The sequence below is a fragment of the Bombina bombina genome, chromosome 2 (genome assembly GCF_027579735.1).
Source record: "Bombina bombina isolate aBomBom1 chromosome 2, aBomBom1.pri, whole genome shotgun sequence".
Taxonomy (NCBI): Eukaryota; Metazoa; Chordata; class Amphibia; order Anura; family Bombinatoridae; genus Bombina; species Bombina bombina.
Window position 1 is genome coordinate 936,056,843 of NC_069500.1, and position 23,676 is coordinate 936,080,518.

Consider the following 23,676-nt stretch of genomic DNA (forward strand, 5'->3'; position numbering starts at 1 on the left):
ATGATGCCCAAGATGATTCCTCAAGTGAGGGGAGTAAGCATGGTACTGCATCATTCCCTCCTTCGTCTACACGAGTCTTGCCCACTCAGGAGGCCCCTAGTACATCTAGCGCGCCAATACTCCTTACTATGCAACAATTAACGGCTGTAATGGATAATTCTGTCAAAAACATTTTAGCCAAAATGAACCCTTGTCAGCGTAAGCGTGGCTGCTCTGTTTTAGTTACTGAAGAGCATGACGACGCTGATATTAATATCTCTGAAGGGCCCCTAACCCAATCTGAGGGGGCCAGGGAGGTTTTGTCTGAGGGAGAAATTACTGATTTAGGGAACATTTCTCAGCAGGCTGAATCTGATGTGATTACATTTAAATTTAAATTGGAACATCTCCGCATTTTGCTTAAGGAGGTATTATCCACTCTGGATGATTGTGAAAATTTAGTCATCCCAGAGAAACTATGTAAAATGGACAAGTTCCTAGAGGTGCCGGGGCTCCCAGAAGCTTTTCCTATACCCAAGCGGGTGGCGGACATTGTTAATAAAGAATGGGAAAGGCCCGGTATTCCTTTCGTCCCTCCCCCCATATTTAAAAAATTGTTTCCTATGGTCGACCCCAGAAAGGACTTATGGCAGTCAGTCCCCAAGGTCGAGGGAGCGGTTTCTACTTTAAACAAACGCACCACTATTCCCATAGAGGATAGTTGTGCTTTCAAAGATCCTATGGATAAAAAATTAGAAGGTTTGCTTAAAAAGATGTTTGTTCAGCAGGGTTACCTTCTACAACCCATTTCATGCATTGTCCCTGTCACTACTGCCGCATATTTCTGGTTTGATGAACTGCTTAAGGTGCTCGATAGTGACTCTCCTCCTTATGAGGAGATTATGGACAGAATCAATGCTCAAATTGGCTAATTCTTTCACTCTAGACGCCTCTTTGCAATTGGCTAAGTTAGCGGCTAAGAACTCTGGGTTTGCTATTGTGGCGCGCAGAGCGCTTTGGTTGAAATCTTGGTCGGCTGATGCGTCTTCCAAGAACAAGCTACTAAACATTCCTTTCAAGGGGAAAACGTTGTTTGGTCCTGACTTGAAAGAGATTATCTCTGATATCACTGGGGGTAAGGGCCACGCCCTTCCTCAGGATCGGCCTTTCAAGGCAAAAAATAGACCTAATTTTCGTCCCTTTCGTAAAAACGGACCAGCCCAAGGTGCTACGTCCTCTAAGCAAGAGGGTAATACTTCTCAGGCCAAGCCAGCTTGGAGACCAATGCAAGGCTGGAACAAGGGAAAGCAGGCCAAGAAACCTGCCACTGCTACCAAGACAGCATGAAATATTGGCCCCCGTTCCGGGACCGGATCTGGTGGGGGGCAGACTCTCTCTCTTCGCTCAGGCTTGGGCAAGAGATGTTCTGGATCCTTGGGCGCTAGAAATAGTCTCCCAGGGTTATCTTCTGGAATTCAAGGGACTTCCCCCAAGGGGGAGGTTCCACAGGTCGCAGTTGTCTTCAGACCACATAAAAAGACAGGCGTTCTTACATTGTGTAGAAGACCTGTTAAAAATGGGAGTGATTCATCCTGTTCCATTAAGAGAACAGGGGATGGGGTTCTACTCCAATCTGTTCATAGTTCCCAAAAAAGAGGGAACGTTCAGACCAATCCTAGATCTCAAGATCTTAAACAAATTTCTCAAGGTCCCATCGTTCAAGATGGAAACCATTCGAACTATCCTTCCTTCCATCCAGGAAGGTCAATTCATGACCACGGTGGATTTAAAGGATGCGTATCTACATATTCCTATCCACAAGGAACATCATCGGTTCCTAAGGTTTGCATTCCTGGACAAACATTACCAGTTCGTGGCGCTTCCTTTCGGATTAGCCACTGCTCCAAGGATTTTCACAAAGGTACTAGGGTCCCTTCTAGCGGTGCTAAGACCAAGGGGCATTGCAGTAGTACCTTACCTGGACGACATTCTGATTCAAGCGTCGTCCCTTCCTCAAGCAAAGGCTCACACGGACATTGTCCTGGCCTTTCTCAGATCTCACGGCTGGAAAGTGAACGTGGAAAAGAGTTCTCTATCCCCGTCAACAAGGGTTCCCTTCTTGGGAACAATTATAGACTCCTTAGAAATGAGGATCTTTCTAACAGAGGCCAGAAAAACAAAGCTTCTGGACTCTTGTCGGATACTTCATTCCGTTCCTCTTCCTTCCATAGCTCAGTGCATGGAAGTGATCGGGTTGATGGTGGCGGCGATGGACATAGTTCCTTTTGCGCGCATTCATCTAAGACCATTACAACTGTGCATGCTCAGTCAGTGGAATGGGGACTATACAGACTTGTCTCCGAAGATACAAGTAAATCAGAAGACCAGAGACTCACTCCGTTGGTGGCTGTCCCTGGACAATCTGTCTCAAGGGATGATGTTCCACAGACCAGAGTGGGTCATTGTCACGACCGACGCCAGTCTGATAGGCTGGGGCGCGGTCTGGGGATCCCTGAAAGCTCAGGGTCTTTGGTCTCGGGAAGAATCTCTTCTACCGATAAATATTCTGGAACTGAGAGCGATATTCAATGCTCTCCAGGCCTGGCCCCAGCTTGCGAGGACCAGGTTCATACGGTTTCAATCAGACAACATGACGACTGTTGCGTACATCAACCATCAGGGGGGAACAAGGAGTTCCCTAGCGATGGAAGAAGTAACCAAAATAATTCTTTGGGCGGAGTCTCACTCCTGCCACCTGTCTGCTATCCACATCCCAGGAGTGGAAAATTGGGAAGCGGATTTTCTGAGTCGGCAGACATTGCATCCGGGGGAGTGGGAACTCCATCCGGAAATCTTTGCCCAAGTCACTCACCTGTGGGGCATTCCAGACATGGATCTGATGGCCTCTCGTCAGAACTTCAAAGTTCCTTGCTACGGGGCCAGATCCAGGGATCCCAAGGCGGCTCTAGTGGATGCACTAGTAGCACCTTGGACCTTCAAACTAGCTTATGTGTTCCCGCCATTTCCTCTCATCCCCAGGCTGATAGCCAGGATCAAGCAGGAGAGGGCGTCGGTGATCTTGATAGCTCCTGCGTGGCCACGCAGGACTTGGTATGCAGATCTGGTGAATATGTCATCGGCTCCACCTTGGAAGCTACCTTTGAGACGAGACCTTCTTGTTCAGGGTCCGTTCGAACATCCGAATCTGGTTTCACTCCAGCTGACTGCTTGGAGATTGAACGCTTGATTTTATCGAAGCGAGGATTCTCAGATTCTGTTATCGATACTCTTGTTCAGGCCAGAAAGCCTGTGACTAGAAAGATTTACCACAAAATTTGGAAAAAATATATCTGTTGGTGTGAATCTAAAGGATTCCCTTGGGACAAGGTTAAGATTCCTAGGATTCTATCCTTCCTTCAAGAAGGATTGGAAAAAGGATTATCTGCAAGTTCCCTGAAGGGACAGATTTCTGCCTTGTCGGTATTACTTCACAAAAAGCTGGCAGCTGTGCCAGATGTTCAAGCCTTTGTTCAGGCTCTGGTTAGAATCAAGCCTGTTTACAAACCTTTGACTCCTCCTTGGAGTCTCAATTTAGTTCTTTCAGTTCTTCAGGGGGTTCCGTTTGAACCCTTACATTCCGTTGATATTAAGTTATTATCTTGGAAAGTTTTGTTTTTAGTTGCGATTTCTTCTGCTAGAAGAGTCTCAGAATTATCTGCTCTGCAGTGTTCTCCTCCTTATCTGGTGTTCCATGCAGATAAGGTGGTTTTACGTACTAAACCTGGTTTTCTTCCAAAAGTTGTTTCTAACAAAAACATTAACCAGGAGATTATCGTACCTTCTCTGTGTCCAAAACCAGTTTCAAAGAAGGAACGTTTGTTGCACAATTTGGATGTTGTTCGCGCTCTAAAATTCTATTTAGATGCTACAAAGGATTTTAGACAAACATCTTCCTTGTTTGTTGTTTATTCAGGTAAAAGGAGAGGTCAAAAAGCAACTTCTACCTCTCTCTCTTTTTGGATTAAAAGCATCATCAGATTGGCTTACGAGACTGCCGGAAGGCAGCCTCCCGAAAGAATCACAGCTCATTCCACTAGGGCTGTGGCTTCCACATGGGCCTTCAAGAACGAGGCTTCTGTTGATCAGATATGTAGGGCAGCGACTTGGTCTTCACTGCACACTTTTACCAAATTTTACAAGTTTGATACTTTTGCTTCTTCTGAGGCTATTTTTGGGAGAAAGGTTTTGCAAGCCGTGGTGCCTTCCATTTAGGTGACCTGATTTGCTCCCTCCCTTCATCCGTGTCCTAAAGCTTTGGTATTGGTTCCCACAAGTAAGGATGACGCCGTGGACCGGACACACCTATGTTGGAGAAAACAGAATTTATGTTTACCTGATAAATTTCTTTCTCCAACGGTGTGTCCGGTCCACGGCCCGCCCTGGTTTTTTTAATCAGGTCTGATATTTTATTTTCTTTAACTACAGTCACCACGGTACCATATGGTTTCTCCTATGCAAATATTCCTCCTTAACGTCGGTCGAATGACTGGGGTAGGCGGAGCCTAGGAGGGATCATGTGACCAGCTTTGCTGGGCTCTTTGCCATTTCCTGTTGGGGAAGAGAATATCCCACAAGTAAGGATGACGCCGTGGACCGGACACACCGTTGGAGAAAGAAATTTATCAGGTAAACATAAATTCTGTTTCCCCAGTTTTGCACAGCCAACATGGTTATATTAATATACTTTCTTCTACTAGATACGACGAGTCCACGGATTCATCCTTACTTTTGGGATATTATCCTCCTGCTAACAGGAAGTGGCAAAGAGCACCACAGCAGAGCTGTCTATATAGCTCCTCCCTTGACTCCACCCCCCCAGTCATTCTCTTTGCCTATACTAAGTAATAGGAAGAGGTAAAGTGAAAGACTTTTTTATTTTAAATGGTACCGGTGAGTGCTATTTTTTTCCCAGGCAGCAGATGGATGAAGATTTCTGCCTGGAGACTGATGATCTTAGCAGTTGTCACTAAGATACAGAGAAGTTCCCACAGAATGGCTGAGTAGTACTTGAGAAGCTTCAGTGCGGGGAACGTTTTTCATGCTACAAGCATTGGGGTATGTTCAGTAATTTTTTTCTGGAGAGACTGTGTTATTTCAGAACTGGCTGACATTGTTCCCATAAGGGAAGGGGTAAGCAGTAATCCTACATGTGATAGAAGGGGTATTACTGGGACCTGTATGTTATGGGCTGAAAATTGGTTGACACTGATAACATAATGTTTTTGAGACAAAACGATGATATGCTTGGATGGCAACATAACGTTTTTATGTGTAAACGTTTTTATGTGTAAACGTTTTTATGTTTGATGGCTCTGGAGGGTTTCACATGGCTTACAATATAGATTGGGTATATGACAAACCCACATGGCTAGGTTCTAGACCGCTTTACAGTGGTTTTTACTAGGCAGAGAGACATCAATATTGATGGGCGGGGCCCTGATTTCGTGCCTCAGATGCGCAGTTGATATTCCTATGCAAGCAGCAAGCTCCAGCTCCAGCTCCGGTGGGCCTAAACTGAAGATTTAGCCAAAACGAAGTGATAGAGTGACTTAAAGGACCACTGTAAGCTCAATTTAACTTACCGTTTTACATTTCTACAATCTGTTATAAGCATATTTTCAATAGGATGTCATTTATTATTTTTTTACCTAATCGCTGCAATCTTCTTAATTGAATATAAATTTTTCCGAACCCACTCTGTGGGTATATGCTGCTCCTATCCAATCTTGTGTGACAACCGCAGTTTGAATATGGCGTCAAAATTTCTCACTGCGCATGCGCAAGACTGCGCAACGTCATCGACAATGTCACCCGCTTCCAGACCAGCTCCAACACAGAAGACCCGCTCTATCGATTTGAAGATCACCAACTCAAAGCAGCAACTAACAGATTCAGTATGTAAATACTGATTTAGTTGGTGATGCTTCAATCCTGCATCGTAACCTGCAATAAATTTTAGGGTAAAAATAAGGACGGGAGGAATTATATTTTGGCGTTTCAGCGTAGAAAGTCTGGAGAACCGATAGCATCAATTTAGCTTTAAAATGCGCATGCGTTATTCCCATTTATCTGATGGTAATTGTAGCATCAGTAGTAGAAAATGCGCATGCGCTATTGGTGCCGGTTTTGTGCGCATGCAAATGAGGTACAATTTTGCTTAGAATTATATCCATAAGCGGCGAATCAGATTGGCGAAAATAGTAGGCTGGATATCATGTTGTTATCGGCAAAAAATGAAAATTAATTTGCACAGTAAATGAGACTTCATTCATTGCTATCTTAAATTCTGAGTAACGTTTTTTTCCATTAAGGGTTAAGCATTTCTTGTGGTGCAATCTTAGCTGGCAAGATAAGCACATATATACTAAAATTGTGATAATTATAAAATTTTAGAGCAGTTTTGGAAAAATTGTACGCTTTTTTACTCTTAAAGGTGCAGTACCGTTTTTCAGATTGTTGTTTTTTTCACTAAATAAATTGTTTTCAAGACTGTTTGTGTTTATTACTAGTCTGTTTCAACATGTCTGACATTGAGGAAAGTCAATGTTCTATGTGTTTAGAAGCCATTGTGGAACCCCCACTTAAAATGTGTCCCTCATGTACTGAAAGGGCCTTACATTGCAAAGAACATATTTTAGGTGATTAAAGTATGTCTCAGGATGATTCTCAGTCTGAAGAGAATCGGGTTATGACATCCAATTCTCCCCAACTGTCACAACCTTTAACGCCCGCTCAGGCAACGCATAATACTTCTAGTGCGTCTACTTCTTTTACCCTACAAGATATGGCTGCAGTTATGTCTACTACCCTTACAGAGGTATTGTCTAAACTGCCAGGCTTACAGGGTAAGCGCAGCAGGTCAGGTATTAGAGTAAATACTGAGCCCTCTGATGCTTTATTGGCCATCTCCGATGTACCCTCACAGTGTTCTGATTTGGGGGTGGGGGATTTACTGTCTGAGGGAGAGCTTTCAGACTCAGGAAAGATGTTCCCTCAAACAGACTCAGATGTGACAGCCTTTAAGTTTAAGCTTGAACACCTCCGCTTGTTACTCCAGGAGGTTTTAGCGACTCTGGATGGTTGTGACCCTATTGTAATCCCACCAGAGAAATTGTGTAACATGGATAAGTATCTAGAGGTCCCTATTTACACTAATGTTTTTCCAGTCCCTAGAAGGATTTCGGACATTGTTACTAAGGAATGGGATAGACCAGGCATTCCGTTCTCTCCCTCTCCTACTTTTAAGAAAATGTTTCCCATATCTGACACCATTCGGGATTCCTGGCAGAAGGTCCCTAAGGTGGAGGGAGCTATTTCTACCCTGGCTAAGCGTACAACTATACCTATTGAGGACAGTTGTGCTTTCAAAGATCCTATGGATAAAAATATAGAGGGTCTTTTAAAGAAATTGTTTATTCATCAGGGTTTTCTCCTACAATCTATAGCGTGCATCGTTCCAGTAACTACTGCAGCAGCTTTTTGGTTTGAGGCTCTAGAGGAGTCTCTTAAGGTTGAGACCCCATTAGATGATATTTTGGATATAATTAAGGCTCTCAAGCTAGCTAATTCTTTTATTACCGATGCTGCTTTTCAAATGGCTAAATTAGCGGCAAAGAATGCAGGCTTTGCCATTTTAGAGCGTAGAGCGTTATGGCTTATGTCTTGGTCTGCTGATGTGTCATCAAATTCTAAACTTTTAGCTATTCCTTTTAAAGATAAGACCCTATTCGGGCCTGAACTAAAGGAGATAATTTCCGACATTACTGGAGGTAATGGTCATGCCCTTCCTCAGGACAAGACGGTTAAAATGAGGGCCAAACAAAATAATTTTCGTTCCTTTCGAAACTTTAAAGGTGGACCCTCTACTTCCTCCTTCGCCACAAAGCTGAAGGGGAATTTTGCACAATCCAAGTCAGTCTGGAGACCTAACCAGACCTGGAATAAAGGTAAACAGGCCAAGAAGCCCGCTGCTGCTACCAAGACAGCATGAAGGGGCAACCTCCGATCCGGGACCGGATCTAGTAGGGGGCAGACTTTCTCAAGACATTGATAAAGCCCAAGGGCGAAACGCGTTGACTGGACACTGTGCTATTTGTATATTACCATCTGCTTATTCTACAAAACTGCACTTTGGAGGACTCTAAGCCTATTTGTTGTGCCTGGTCACACCAACATAGGAACATTTTAGTCGCTACTAGCGACCGCAAAGTCGATTACTTCCAAGGATCTCCTAGTCGCAACCAAGCGACCGCTAAGCATCTTCAATTAAAGAATCTCTAGTCGCTTTCAGCGACCGCAAAGATCAGCTTCTCACTCTCAGTCGTTACAAACGACCGCCAAGTTCCTACACCCGAGGATTCTCTAGTTGCTACTAGCAACCACAAGAAACATACTACATTCCTTGTTACAAGTCGCTATATCGCGACCGCAAAGCCTGCAAGCTATTCACAATAAGCCTTGAGGATCACCTTTTCTTATTACAACATACAAGGAAGAATTTAAGTCACACTCTGTGACCGCAAAGTATCCTCTCGATTCCCCCAAGACTTCCACATATTTTGCAGAATAGGGGCTACTACGAGAACTCAGTACGCAATCACCACACGTGACGTCATAACGGTCATGCAGGAGCCACACAAAAAGGCGCATTTAGTATTATCCGGTAACGCCAAGCCGTATACAACACGGCCTCTTATGCGACAGTTACCTGTGTTCTTTCAATACAACTGGATATCCAAGGAGACCATATTATTGCTCCATTGCTGCTAATACCTTTTTAAACGCAAGTACTATACATTTTACCAAGTTCATATATCATCATCTGTTACTATTAGTAACAAACGTCCCTGCATTTTATTTTTAGATACGCTTGTTTTAGATATGCTTACTATTTCATTGTTTTAATCAATTTGTTTTAAATAAATTGTTTCTAAATTTATAACCTTCACCCTGTACTAATTTATAACCTTCACCTCGTACTTGTTTCAAATATATAATTCCTCTAGATACACTCTAATTGGTTAGCGTTTTTTGTATATACTTTATCAGTGTTGGATATAAATACAGCACCCCCTATCTCCTGGCCTTTCTATATTTAGACCCTTTTTTTGGTCACTATTTCCTTTACACACACCCTTCTAGTGGATAATACATATTATACTTATTATACTGGTAATATAGTCCCCTCTCTAACCCTCGCTTATAGCGTTTAACTTCTATCTACCTATTGTTTTTACCATTTCTTGCAAATCCAAGGGCTACTCATGGAGTAGGGTTAGGATTCCTAAGATTTTGTCCTTTCTCCAAGAAGGATTGGAGAAAGGATTATCAGCTAGTTCCTTAAAGGGACAAATTTCTGCTTTGTCAATTTTACTGCACAGACGTCTGGCGGATGTCCCAGACGTTCAGTCTTTTTGTCAGGCTTTAGTCAGAATCAAGCCTGTGTTTAAACCTGTTGCTTCGCCATGGAGTTTGAATTTAGTTCTCAATGTTCTTCAAGGGGTTCCGTTTGAACCCATGCATTCCATAGATATTAAGCTTTTATCTTTTAAAGTTTTGTTTTTAGTTGCTATCTCTTCTGCTCGAAGAGTTTGAGCTTTCTGCATTACAATGTGACTCGCCTTATCTTATATTCCATTCTGATAAGGTGGTTTTGCGTACTAAACCTGGATTCCTTCCTAAGGTTGTTTCAAATAAGAATATAAATCTGGAAATTGTTGTTCCTTCTTTATGTCCTAATCCTCCTAAGTAAGGATGAATCCGTGGACTCGTCGTATCGTAGAAGAAATCAATTTATCAGGTAAGCATAAATTTCCTTTTTTACCTCTGTGATTACCTTGTATCTCAGCCTCTTTGGACATCCCCCTGATCACATGACTTTATTATCTATTCACGGGGCATGAGCACATTGTTATCTATATGGTTCACATCAATTAGCAGTCTCCTCTTGTCAAAAGCAAATAAAAAAGCATGTGATAAGAGGCTGTCTGTTTGTTGCTTAGAAACATACAGACATTTAGAGATTTAAGGTTATAAAGTATATTAATATAATAATATTGGTTCTGCAAAGCTGGGGAATGGGTAGTAAAGGGATTATCTATCTTTTTAAACAATAACAATTTTGGTGTTGACTGTTACAGTCTACAATATAACTGTTATTGTTTTAAAAGATAGATAATCCCTTTATTACCCATTCCCCAGTTTTGAATAACCAACACTGTTATATTAATACACTTTTTATCTCTGTGATTACCTTGTATCAAAAGCATCTTCTGACAGCCCCTGATCATGTGACATTTTATTTATTATCTATTGACTTGCATTTAGTACTGTGTTGTGCTAAATATTAAATAACTCCTCGGGCATTAACACAATGTTATCTATATGGCCCACATGAACTAGCAGCCTCCTGTTGTGAAAGCAAATACAATTGCATGTGATAAGGGGCTGTCCATAGTGGTTTATAAACGGGCAGAAATTTAGAGGTTTAAATTGTATAAAGTATATTAATATAACAATGTTGGTTGTGCAAAGCTGGGGAATGGTTAGTAAAGGCGTTATCTATCTTTCTCTTGTAAGGTGTATCCAGTCCACGGATCATCCATTACTTGTGGGATATTCTCATTCCCAACAGGAAGTTGCAAGAGGACACCCACAGCAGAGCTGTAATATAGCTCCTCCCCTAACTGTCATAGCCAGTCATTCTCTTGCAACTCTCAACAAGCAAGGACGTTGTAGGAGAGAGTGGTTAAATATAGCTAGTTTATTTTCTTCAATCAAAAGTTTGTTATTTTTAAATAGCACCGGAGTTGTGCTATTTTATCTCAGGCAGTAAATAGAAGAAGAATCTGCCTGAGGTTTCTATGATCTTAGCAGGTTGTAACTAAGATCCATTGCTGTTCTCACATATGTCTGAGGGGATTACACAGATGAGGTAACTTCAGCGAGAGAATGGCGTGCAGTTTATTCTGCTATCAGGTATGTGCAGTTATAATTTTTTCTAGAGATGGAAAACACTAGAAAATGCTGCTGATACCGGATTAATGTAAGTTAAGCCTGAATACAGTGATTTAATAACGACTGGTATCATGCTTACTCCCAGGGGTAATACCCTTATGATATTGCAATATAAAACGTTTGCTGGCATGTTTAATCGTTTTTATATATGCTTTGGTGATAAAAATTTATTGGGGCCTAGTTTTTTCCAGATGGCTGGCTTAAATTTTGACTAGAAACAATTTCCACTGTTGTAGTATAAAAGTTACAGTTGGTGCAGTTAAAATTACAAACTGTGACATCCAGCTTCCCTCAAAGGCCCTCTGAATGCTATAGGACATCTCTAAAGGGCCCAAAGGCTTTCCAAAGTCGTTTATTGGGGAAGGTAGGGTCACAGCTTGCTGTGGCAGTTGGTTGTGACTGTTAAAAAAACGTCTATTTCGTTTTTTTGATCCGTTTTTTTAACTAAGGGGTTAATCATCCATTTGCAAGTGGGTGCAATGCTCTGTTAGCCTATTATACACACTGTAAAAATTTCGTTTGATTTACTGCATTTTTTCACTGTTTTTCAAATTCTGACAAAATTTGTTTCTCTTAAAGGCACAGTACCGTTTTTTATATTTGCTTGTTAACTTGATTTAAAGTGTTTTCCAAGCTTGCTAGTCTCATTGCTATTCTGTATAAACATGTCTGACATAGAAGAAACTCCTTGTTTATTATGTTTAAAAGCCATGGTGGAACCCCCTCTTAGAATGTGTACCAAATGTACTGATTTCATTTTATGCAATAAAATCTTTAAAAAATGTATCACCAGAGGAATCTGATGAGGGGGAAGTTATGCCGACTAACTTTCCCCACGTGTCAGACCCTTTGACTCCCGCTTAAGGGACTCACGCTCAAATGGCGCCAAATACATCTAGGGCGCCCATAGCGTTTACTTTACAAGACATGGCGGCAGTCATGAATAATACACTGTCAGCGGTATTAGCCAGACTACCTGAACTTAGAGGTAAGCGAGATAGCTCTGGGGTGAGACAAAATGCAGAGCATACTGACGCTTTAAGAACCATGTCTGATACTGCCTCACAATATGCAGAAGCTGAGGAAAGAGAGCTTCATTCAGTGGGTGATGTTAATGACTCAGGAAAGATACCTGATTCTAATATTTCTACATTTAAATTTAAGCTTGAACACCTCCGCGTGTTGCTTAGGGAGGTTTTAGCTGCTCTGAATGACTGTGATACAATTGCAGTGCCAGAGAAATTGTGTAGACTGGATAAATACTTTGCAGTGCCGGTGTGTACTGATGTTTTTCCAAATACCTAAAAGGTTTACAGAAATTATTAATAAGGAATGGGATAGACCAGGTGTGCCGTTCTCTTCCCCTCCTATTTTTAGAAAAATGTTTCCAATAGACGCCACCACACAAGACTTATGGCAGACAGTCCCTAAGGTGGAGGGAGCAGTTTCTACTCTAGTAAAGCGTACTACTATCCCTGTCGAGGACAGTTTTGCTTTTTTTTTTTTTTTTTTTTTTAGATCCAATGGATAAAAAATTAGAGGTTACCTTAAGAAAATATTTATTCAACAAGGTTTTATCCTACAGCCCCTTGCATGCATTGCCCCTGTCACTGCTGCTGCGGCGTACTGGTTTGAGTCTCTGGAAGAGGCTTTACAGGTAGCGACTCCATTGGATGACATACTTGGCAAACTTAGAGCACTTAAACTAGCCAATTCTTTTATTCTGATGCCATTGTTCATTTGACTAAACTAACGGCTAAGAATTCTGGTTTTGCTATACAGGCGCGCAGAGCGCTATGGCTTAGATCATGGTCAGCTGACGTGACTTCAAAATCTAAGCTACTTAACATTCCCTTCAAGGGGCAGACCCTATTCGGGCCTGGTTGAAGGAGATTATTGCTGATATCACTGGAGGAAAAGGTCATGGCCTTCCTCAGGACAGGTCCAAATCTAGGGCCAAACAGTCTAATTTTCGTGCCTTTCAAAACTTCAAGGCAGGTGCGGCATCAACTTCCTCTAATAATAAACAAGAGGGAACTTTTGCTCAATCTAAGACGGTCTGGAGACCAAACCTGACCTGGAAAAAAGGTAAGCAGGTAAAAAAAGCCTGCTGCTGCCTCTAAGACAGCGCTGAAGGAACGGCCCCCTATCCGGGAACGGATCTAGTAGGGGGCAGACTTTCACTCTTTGCCCAGGCGTGGGCAAGAGATGTTCAGGATCCCTGGGCGTTGGAAATTATATCCCAGGGATATCTTCTGGACTTCAAAGCTTCCCCCCCAAAAGGGAGATTTCACCTTTCACAATTATCTGCACACCAGATAAAGAGAGAGGCATTCTTACACTGTGTACGAGACCTCCTATTTATGGGAGTGATCCATCCAGTTCCAAAGGAGGAACAGGGACAGGGTTTTTACTCAAATCTGTTTGTGGTTCCTAAAAAAGAGGGAACCTTCAGACCAATTTTGGATCTAAAGATCTTAAACAAATTCCTCAAAGTTCCGTCGTTCAAGATGGAAACTATTCGTACCATCCTACCACTGATCCAGGAGAGTCAATATATGACTACAGTGGATCTAAAGGATGCTTATCTTCACATTCCTATACACAAAGATCATCATCGGTTTCTCAGGTTTGCCTTTCAAGACAGGCATTACCAGTTGTAGCTCTTCCCTTGGGATTAGCTACAGCCCCAAGAATCTTTACAAAGGTTCTAGGGTCGCTTATGGCGGTCCTAAGGCAGTGGGGCATAGCAGTAGCCCCTTATTTAGACGACATCCTGATACAGGCGTCAAACTTCCAAATTGCCAAGTCTCATACGGACGTAGTACTGGCATTTCTGTGGTCGCATGGGTGGAAAGTGAACGAGGAAAAGAGTTCTCTATCCCCACTCACAAGAGTTTCCTTTCTAGGGACTCTGATAGATTCTGTAGAAATGAAAATTCACCTGACGGAGTCCAGGTTATCAAAGCTTCTAAATTCCTGCCGGGTTCTTCATTCCATTCCGCGCCCTTCAGTGGTTCAGTGTATGGAAGTAATCGGCTTAATGGTAGCGGCAATGGACATAGTGCCGTTTGCACGCTTACATCTCAGACCGCTGCAACTATGCATGCTCAGTCAGTGGAGCGGGGATTACACAGATTTGTCCCCTCAACTGAATCTGGACCAAGAGACCAGGGATTCTCTTCTCTGGTGGCTATCTTGGGTCCATCTGTCCAAAGGTATGACCTTTCGCAGGCCAGATTGAACAATTGTTACGACAGATGCCAGCCTTTTAGGTTGGGGTGCAGTCTGGAACTCCCTGAAGGCTCAGGGATCGTGGACTCAGGAGAAGTCTCTCCTTCCATTAAATATTCCGGAACTAAGAGCGATATTCAAGGCTCTTCAGGCTTGGCCTCAGTTAGCAACTCTGAGGTACATCAGATTTCAGTCGGACAACATCACGACTGTAGCTTACATCAACCATCAAGGGGGAACGAGAAGTTCCCTAGAGATGTTAGAAGTTTCAAAAATAATTCGCTGGGCAGAGATTCACTCTTGCCACCTATCAGCTATCCATATCCCAGGTGTAGAGCACTGGGAGGCGGATTTTATAAGTCGTCAGACTTTTCATCCGGGAGAGTGGGAACTCCATCTGGAGGTATTTGCACAACTGATTCATCGTTGGGGCAAACCAGAACTGGATCTCATGGCGTCTCGCCAGAACGCCAAGCTTCCGTGTTACGGATCCAGGTCCAGGGATCCCAAGGCGACACTGATAGATGCTCTAGCAGCGCCCTGGTCTTTCAACCTTGCTTATGTGTTTCCACTGTTTCCTCTGCTCCCTCGACTGATTGCCAAGATCAAGCAGGAGAGAGCATCGGTGATTCTGATAGCACCTGCGTGGCCACTCAGGACCTGGAATGCAGATCTAGTGGACATGTCATCCTTTCCACCATGGTCTCTGCCTCTGAAACAGGACCTTCTACTTCAGGGTCCTTTCAACCATCCAAATCTAATTTCTCTGAGGCTGACTGCCTGGAGATTGAACGCTTGATTTTATCAAAGAGTGGCTTCTCCGAGTCAGTTATTGATACCTTAAGACAGGCACGAAAGCCTGTCACCAGGAAAATTTACCATAAGGTATGGCGTAGATATCTTTATTGGTGTGAATCCAAGGGTTACTCATGGAGTAAGGTCAGGATTGCTAGGATATTATCTTTTCTCCAAGAAGGTTTGGAAAAAGGATTGTCAGCTAGTTAAGCGTCTGGCATATGTTCCAGACGTTCAGGCATTTTGTCAGGCTTTAGTTAGAATCAAGCCTGTGTTTAAACCTGTTGCTCCACCATGGAGCTTAAACTTGGTTCTTAAGGTTCTTCAAGGAGTTCCGTTTGAACCTCTTCATTCCATAGATATCAAGCTTTTATCTTGGAAAGTTCTTTTTTTTTTGGTAGCTATTTCCTCGGCTCGTAGAGTCTCTGAGCTATCTGCCTTACAATGTGATTCTCCTTATCTGATTTTTCATACGGATAAGGTAGTCCTGCGTACCAAACCTGGGTTCTTACCTAAGGTGGTATCTAACAAGAATATCAATCAAGAGATTGTTATTCCATCCTTGTGTTACACAATCTGGACGTGGTCCGTGCTTTAAAGTTTTACTTACAAGCTACTAAAGATTTTCGTCAAACATCTGCTTTGTTTGTTGTCTACTCTGGACAGAGGAGAGGTCAAAAGTCTTCGGCAACCTCTTTTTCTTTTTGACTAAGAAGCTTAATCCGCTTAGCCTATGAGACTGCTGGACAGCAGCCTCCTGAAAGGATTACAGCTCATTCCACTAGAGCTGTGGCTTCCACTTGGGCCTTTAAAAATGAGGCTTCTTTTGATCAGATTTGCAAGGCGACGACTTGGTCTTCGCTTCATATTTTTTCAAAATTTTACAAATTTGATACTTTTGCTTCTTCAGAGGCTATATTTGGGAGAAAGGTTTTACGGTCAGTGGTTCCTTCCATTTAAGTTCCTGCCTTGTCCCTCCCTTCATCCGTGTACTTTAGCTTTGGTATTGGTATCCCACAAGTAATGGATGATCCGTGGACTGGATACACCTTACAAGAGAAAACACAATTTATGCTTACCTGATAAATTTATTTCTCTTGTGGTGTATCCAGTCCACGGCCCGCCCTGTCATTTTAAGGCAGGTAATTTTTAAATTTAAACTACAGTAACCACTGCACCCTATGGTTCCTCCTTTCTCGGCTTGTTTTCGGTCGAATGACTGGCTATGACAGTTAGGGGAGGAGCTATATTACAGCTCTGCTGTGGGTGTCCTCTTGCAACTTCCTGTTGGGAATGAGAATATCCCACAAGTAATGGATGATCCGTGGACTGGATACACCACAAGAGAAATACATTTATCAGGTAAGCATAAATTGTGTTTTTTAAACAATAACAATTTTAGTGTAGACTGTCCCTTTAACTATATATAAGATTTAGATCTCTTAAACGTATGTAAAAGTAAGTGTATACAAATAAAACAGAATGTTATATTAATGTTACGTTCTCTGCATTCATGTTTCCTCTAAGGAACAGAAGATGATTTTGGGGGACTTGTATCAGCAAATCTTATCCTCCTACGGAACAGACTGTTGGATATGCTTCTTAAACTTTTGTATACAACAAAGGAAAAGACCTCTGTAAATTTGCAGTAAGTTTTTAGTAGCAGAGTAATTCTGGGGTAAAATGCAATAGTGTAGGCAGTTATATAAATCATATTTTCTTTCCTATGACATGGAGAGTCCAAGACATCATTACAATTACTAGTGTGATATTCAACTCCTAGCCTGCAGGAGGAGGCAAAGAGCACCCCAGCAAAGCTGTTAAGTTTATCTGCCTTACCTATAACTCCCAGTCATTCTCTTTGCCTCTGTCAATGGAGGTTTTGCGAAGTTAGTGTCTGAAGAATTGAATTCTTTTATGGGCACTGTTCCCTGCAAGCAAGGATTGGGGTCTAGCTGTGTCCACGTCAATCTCTTGAGTAAGAGTAGTGGTGGCTTTTAGCAGGTAAAAGGCGGCGAGGAAGTCTTTGCTACCCCTTTGTAGAAAGCCAGAGTAAGTTGCTCTGTTCTTTCTTTTCCTACAGGTCTATGACAGAGAGTGAAGCGCCTACCACACCTAAGGATCAGCATCTATCATGCAATTGAATCTAAGGTAAGTGCCTTTGCCTTTTAGGTACAGAAGGAGAGCAGCACTTAAGAGGTTAAACCTCTCTTTCAGATCCGTTATTTCTGGGACATAATAATCCATTTTTTTTATAAAGAAGATTCATATGGGGACAATATATTTAGCACATAATATGAATGGCACTCAGAATGAGACATGATTGCTAAGGGATGTATGGGGTTAACAATAAATGATGCTCTTTATTAGGAATCCTAGGTCTTATTTTTTTTTTCATTTTAAGGCAGGAGCTTAAATGCATGACAGAAGTCACAGTGACTTTTGAGGCTTATTTTATTGTAAGATTATAACGAGTGAGAAAACGTTTTTTTTTATCTTCGCACCCTTTTTACACTGGTTAAAAGTATTGTGCAGTGTTATTTGGTCCCGCTCACGTGACGCCCGCACTTCCGGTTTATGATTAGTAAGTTTTCATTACGGAGGGAGCTCCAGTGTCTACTCGTAGCTGGTGATATTATTTACTTCATATACACAAGACAAGGATTGTTTAGGAGGAGAGGATTTCCTCTTACTAGTGGGATATCTCTCTTGGCGGTAGGAACCTCAGACAATCTGAGTTTTTTTTTGTTTTTTTTTCCAAGAAAGCCTTCTTTGTTGTTTTTATTAAATTTTGAATTTAGAGGCCAAAATTCTAATTTTCATTGATAATATTCTAGATTTTATTGCCTGCTTCATTTTATTTTGCTTACTTTTGACAATTACTTGTGGGACCTGTTTATTTTCTGCTATGGACTCTGAACAAGATCAATCCGTTTCTATGTATAGATGTTTACTATGTTTAGAGGCCCAAATTGTCCTGCCTATGCAATTTTGCTCCTCTTGTTTAACTAAGACTTTAAAATTTAAAGACAAATTACTCCCTTCTGAGCCTATCTCTCAAGATAATGCTGTGCATGAAATGCCTCAGCATTCTCCTCAAACGTCCCAAGCCTTAATTGTTTATCATAATGTGCCTTCTGTGTCCTCTCATCCACCTGGGGGGGTGTATTTACCTGGGGATTTTGCCGCTCATATTTCATCTGCAGTAACTGCGGCTTTGCCAGCTTTCCTTTCTACGGGTAAGCGTAAAAGAAAATCTAAACATCTGCCTGATAGTAAGAGGAATACTTCAGTAGCTTCTGAAGGCGAGATCGCAGACTCTGACACTTTAGCAGAAAAATCTTCAGAATCTGAAGAGGTTAATTTTGGATTTAAGCTTTAGCACCTCCGGTTACTACTGAAGGAGGTTCTAGCTAGTTTAGACGACTCTGAACCTTTGCTGTCAACCCCACAAAGTCTCTTAAATTGGATAGAGTTTATGATTCTCCATCTTCTGAGGAGGTTTTTCCTGTCCCTAGGAAGATGTCTGAAATTATGGCTCAGGAATGGGATAGGCCAGGGGTTCCTTGTTCCCCTTCCCCTGTTTTTAAGATGTTTCCTGTTGCTAACTCTGTTCCTGACTCATGGCACACTGTTCCTAAAGTAGAAGGAGCTATTTCTACTCTTGCTAAGAGAACTACCATTCCTATAGAGGATAGTTGCTCTTTTAAGGACCCAATGGGCAAAAAGTTAGAGGCTTACTTAAAAAAGATGTACATACATCAAGGGTTACATTGGCAACCTGCAGCGAATATTGCTACAGCTGCAGGAGCTGCATCTTATTGGTGCAATGCATTGTCTTATCTTATTACAGAGGAAACTACAGTAGAGGAGATCCAAGATAGGATCAAAGCTCTCAAATTGGCCAATACCTTTATCTGTGATGCCAATATGCAGATAATTCGTCTGGGAGCTAATATGTCTAGCTTCACAGTACTAGCCCGCAGGGCTCTGTGTTTAAAATCTTGGTCAGCTGATGTTTCTTCTAAGGCCAAGCTTTTGGCTTTACCCTATAAGGGAAAGACTCTCTTAGGACCTGGTCTGGCGGAGATCATTTCACAGATTACAGGTGGAAAGGGATCTTTCCTACCCCAGGACAAGAAGAATAGACCTAGAGGTCATCAGACTTCTAATTTTCGTTAATTTCGTAACTTTAAGGGACAAAAGTCCTCCTCTTCAAAACCAGATCCACTTGGAAATCCAACCAGTCCTGGAACAAGGGAAAACAAAACAAGAAGCCTTCTGCTTACTTTAAATCAGCATGAAGGTTCCGCCCCCAATTCCAACTCCAATAGGAACTCAATGATCACAGGCAGGTAAGGAGTTTCCACTCAATTTCAGTTTTAGTAAAATATGATATTTAATAAGTTTAAAAACAAATACAAAAGTGGAAAAAGGGTATCCAAATATCCCCCTATACATGCAACGTGTTTCTCGGCGCTATAATGCTGTTTCCTCAGGCATAGTATACACCTTAACAATACACCTGCTTTATATAGCTCCTACCTAACAGAAATGAACCATATCCTCCCTTTTAGGGGGCGTGTTCTCTAATTAATTACATACACCTGCATCTTCAGAATCTACATTCTGAATCTACCTATTTGAACCCAAAAGCTGTATACCTTATCTTACACCATATGTATAAAGCAGCAATCTTAAAAAGCAACATATATCCTATACAATTATGTGGTGACATAGAAAATAGATAAACATTTCATTTCATTATACATCTCTAAAATAAAAGATATATGTCCATTTCATTTTATGTTACATCTCATCAGCATTATTATTAATGATTTTCACAATTAGCCAGTTAAAATAATATAAATTTTTTGTCTCCCAATGATTTGCATTCTATCTTTCATTGAGTCCGTTTTTGTCTCACAAATATCCTAATATCTCCATTTACAAAAATACGTCACCAAGTTACCATCTTATATTAAGGATACTACAGACAGACCTGTTAAATAAACTAACTGTTCAAAGAGGGGACCAACATCTCTGGATAACATGTGATGTGGAGTCACTTTATTCCAACATTGACCATAAATTAGGTATAAGTGCGGTAAGCAGTTATCTGGAGAACGATATATATTTACCTTCTTCACAACAAGAATTCATTTTAACATGTATTGAATACATTTTGTCTCACAATTATTTTCATTTCTTGGATGACTTTTATTTGCAGACAAAGGGAACAGCTATGGGTAACTTATTCATGGGCATATTCAAAGAGAAAAATATTTATTACTCTAGTTGGGAGGCGAATCTGGTATTCTATGGCTGTTACATAGATGATCTAATTTTCGTTTGGAATGGCTCTGTAGAAGATGCCAACCTATTTGTGAACAGTCTCAATTCCGATCATATGGGTCTATCATTTACCTATAACATACAATTAGATAAAATTGAATTCCTGGATGTAGTTCTGGAATGGACTGATGTGGGGGGTGTTGGATCTTCCACCTATTTCAAGGAAGTAGATAGCAACAACTTTCTCCATTTTTCAAGTAACCATCTGAATAGCTGGAAGACCAACATTCCCTATAGTCAGTCCAGACGGATTAGGAGAAATTGCTGTACGATGGAACTGTATGATGCTCAATCTGAAATCTTAATATCAAGATTTAGAGAGAAAGGATATCCTATAGAATTAAAGATGGATATATCAAAGCAAGGAATGAAGATAGAAATATCATTCTTGCACCTAGATTGGAGGGAGATAATAAAACGAAAAATAAAGAATATTCTAAGGATCCGGTGTTCATTACCCAATACAACTCAGACGAATGCAAATCAATACAAATCAGACGAATTTTAAATACATATTGACCTATAATTCTGAAAGATCCCATTCTTAAAAACAACTTAAATAAAAATTCCAGATTAGTGTTCCGTAGAGCACCAACCCTTAAACAAAAACTAGCCCCTAGCAAGATAGTGATATACAAAAAGAAGAACATACATAACCAAAACATTCCCATTAACAAGAAAGGGAAAATAGGAACATACAGATGTAACAAAAAGAGGTGTAACGTGTAAACATGTAACACATGGACACAAAACTGTGTTGTGCCATACCCCAGGGGAAACTATTGCGATTGAAAGTAGAATTGACTGTGATAGCGATTATGTGATTTATGTTCTCACATGCGAGTGCAGCCTACAATATTTAGGCCGCACCTGCAGAAAAATCCGCACCAGGTGGAGTGAGCACTGGAGGAATATAAAAAAATTGCTCCATGAAACATAGCGTCTCCATGCACAGTACAGTTCAACACTATGGAGGCCATCACACATTCAAGATCACTCCTCTAGAACACATCTCCCACACTGTAGGCACCAATAGATATGTTCGTTTGCGCCAGAGGGAGACATATTGGATATTTAGATTCCTGTCCTTGTTCCCCTCTAGCCACAAAGTGATTGATTCAGCTTCTTTTTAGTGACATTCTGGTATGTAATGGGATATGCATGACTGACTTGCTACCGGGTATGGATCATGACTCTAATTTACAATGTCTGATGGGAATAACTCAATGAGTAGACAGTCAATAGGAGTTGTCGTTAGTATAGAAGGGTCCTATTGATTGGATTTGTAGCCAATAGATATTTCAACCCTATCTTAGATTCTTGTTGTACATATAGAGGAGGTATAACTACTAATCCCACACTTAGGTACGTCTTATATTGTATCAGATATTACATTTCCAGGTTAGGATAGATAGCGATTATTTAAAAATGGGATACTAGAGATATTAGCTTTGGTTTTCTTGTCTTATGTGACACCCTTACAACCAAATAAATCACTCAAAACCCATTATGGGTGGGCTATGTATGGTGGACAATCTGCAGGAAAATATTGTACTATGTTGTTTTTATTTGGTTTGACATTATTGTCATGTATAGACACTATTCGGAATGATGTTAATTAGCACATTGTTAATAAGAAAGTTAATCACCTTATTAGAGATACTAATACATAGAGAGGTCAATTTGATTATAACACTTATACATGTTTATACACTTCACATTAATTTACACATAGTCAAGTTGACTATCATCTAATACACATATATATTAAACAGGGGGATTAATAAATATAGCACTTAGTGGTTAAAATAAACACAAGCACATATGAATGTGTCCTTAATAAGGTATGGGGGACAATATCTATTGACCTCCTAATGATTATATTTGGGTACTTGCAATAAAGATATTTTAATGTAGGGCACATACATAGATTATCATTATATCACAAGTTATGAGTCATATATAGCACTGTAACACACTTCATATTTACACACACTAAACAAGACCACAAGAAAATAGGTCAGTTGATCTGATCCACCACTATAGCACCTCGCTCATAGGCGACTTTTTTTTATTATGCCAAAATTATATCACTAATTCATATAATAACACATCACATACCTACATTATCTTACACTAACACTAAAATGTTTGTAGTAATTGTCTTGTGCTCCTGTTTGGGTTTGAGGCAACTAATCTATATTGTGGTTAGTCCTCTATAAGTAAATAGGTTTTGTGGATATTATTCACACTAATAATGATTTGATATAGCATATTGTGACGGCATGATAGGGAACTGGCTTATTTTTCTGAAGTTAGAAGCTTTGGGCTCATTAGGTAATATTTTTAGGGATACAGTACATTGTGAGGTTTGGATAGGATACTATCATGGGATAAGTATATTGATATTGTTGGGGAGCCGTATATAGTGTATGTACATTTCTTTACCCTTTTGGATATTCTGCTCATGGTTATGGCAATTTGCATGATAGTGAAGACATCGAGTAGTAATGACACTCTAGTGATGGCACTATAGTATGCTCTGCGGCTCATTGCAGCGAGTATTTACCTGTTATTCATACTACCGATGATTTACAAAGAGTATATCTTTATAATATATATATATATATAGAGTCAGTTATAGATACTCTGATTTAGGGTAGAAAGCCTGTCACCAGGAAAATCTACCATAAGATATGGCGGAAATATCTTTGTTGTTGTGAATCCAAGGGTTACTCATGGAGTAAGATTAGGATTCCCAGGATATTCTCCTTTCTCCAAGAAGGACTGGAGAAAGGATTGTCAGCTAGTTCCTTAAAAGGAAAAATATCTGCTTTGTCTATCCTGTTACACAAGCGTCTGGCAGAGGTACCAGACGTTCAAGCGTTTGCTCAGGCTTTAGTCAGAATCAAGCCTGTCTATAAACCTGTGGCTCCGCCATGGAGTTTGAATCTATTTCTTTCGGTTCTTCAAGGGGTTCCGTTTGAACCTTTACATTCCATAGACATTAAGTTGTTATCTTGGAAAGTTTTGTTTTTGATAGCTATCTCTTCTGCTCGAAGAGTTTCAGAATTATCTGCCTTACAGTGTGATTCACCTTACCTGGTGTTCCACGCAGATAAGGTAGTTTTGCGTACCAAGCCTGGTTTTCTTCCTAAAGTTGTTTCTAACAAGAATATTAACCAGGAAATAGTTGTTCCTTCTCTTTGTCCTAATCCATCTTCGAAGAAGGAACGT

General features: G+C 40.9%; 1 protein-coding gene across 5 annotated transcripts in view; it reads left to right on the forward strand.

Moving 5' to 3' along the window:
• WDFY3 (WD repeat and FYVE domain containing 3) overlaps nt 1-23,676 on the forward strand; it is an 840,855-nt gene that overhangs the window by 576,531 nt on the left and 240,648 nt on the right. For 4 of the 5 annotated variants that reach the window (XM_053703393.1, XM_053703396.1, XM_053703395.1 and 1 more), the window contains one exon: nt 16,612-16,732. In XM_053703393.1, the coding sequence (XP_053559368.1) occupies nt 16,612-16,732 (121 nt within the window). The remainder of the gene's footprint in view (nt 1-16,611; nt 16,733-23,676) is intronic. The other variant, XM_053703394.1, reaches the window with a different exon arrangement.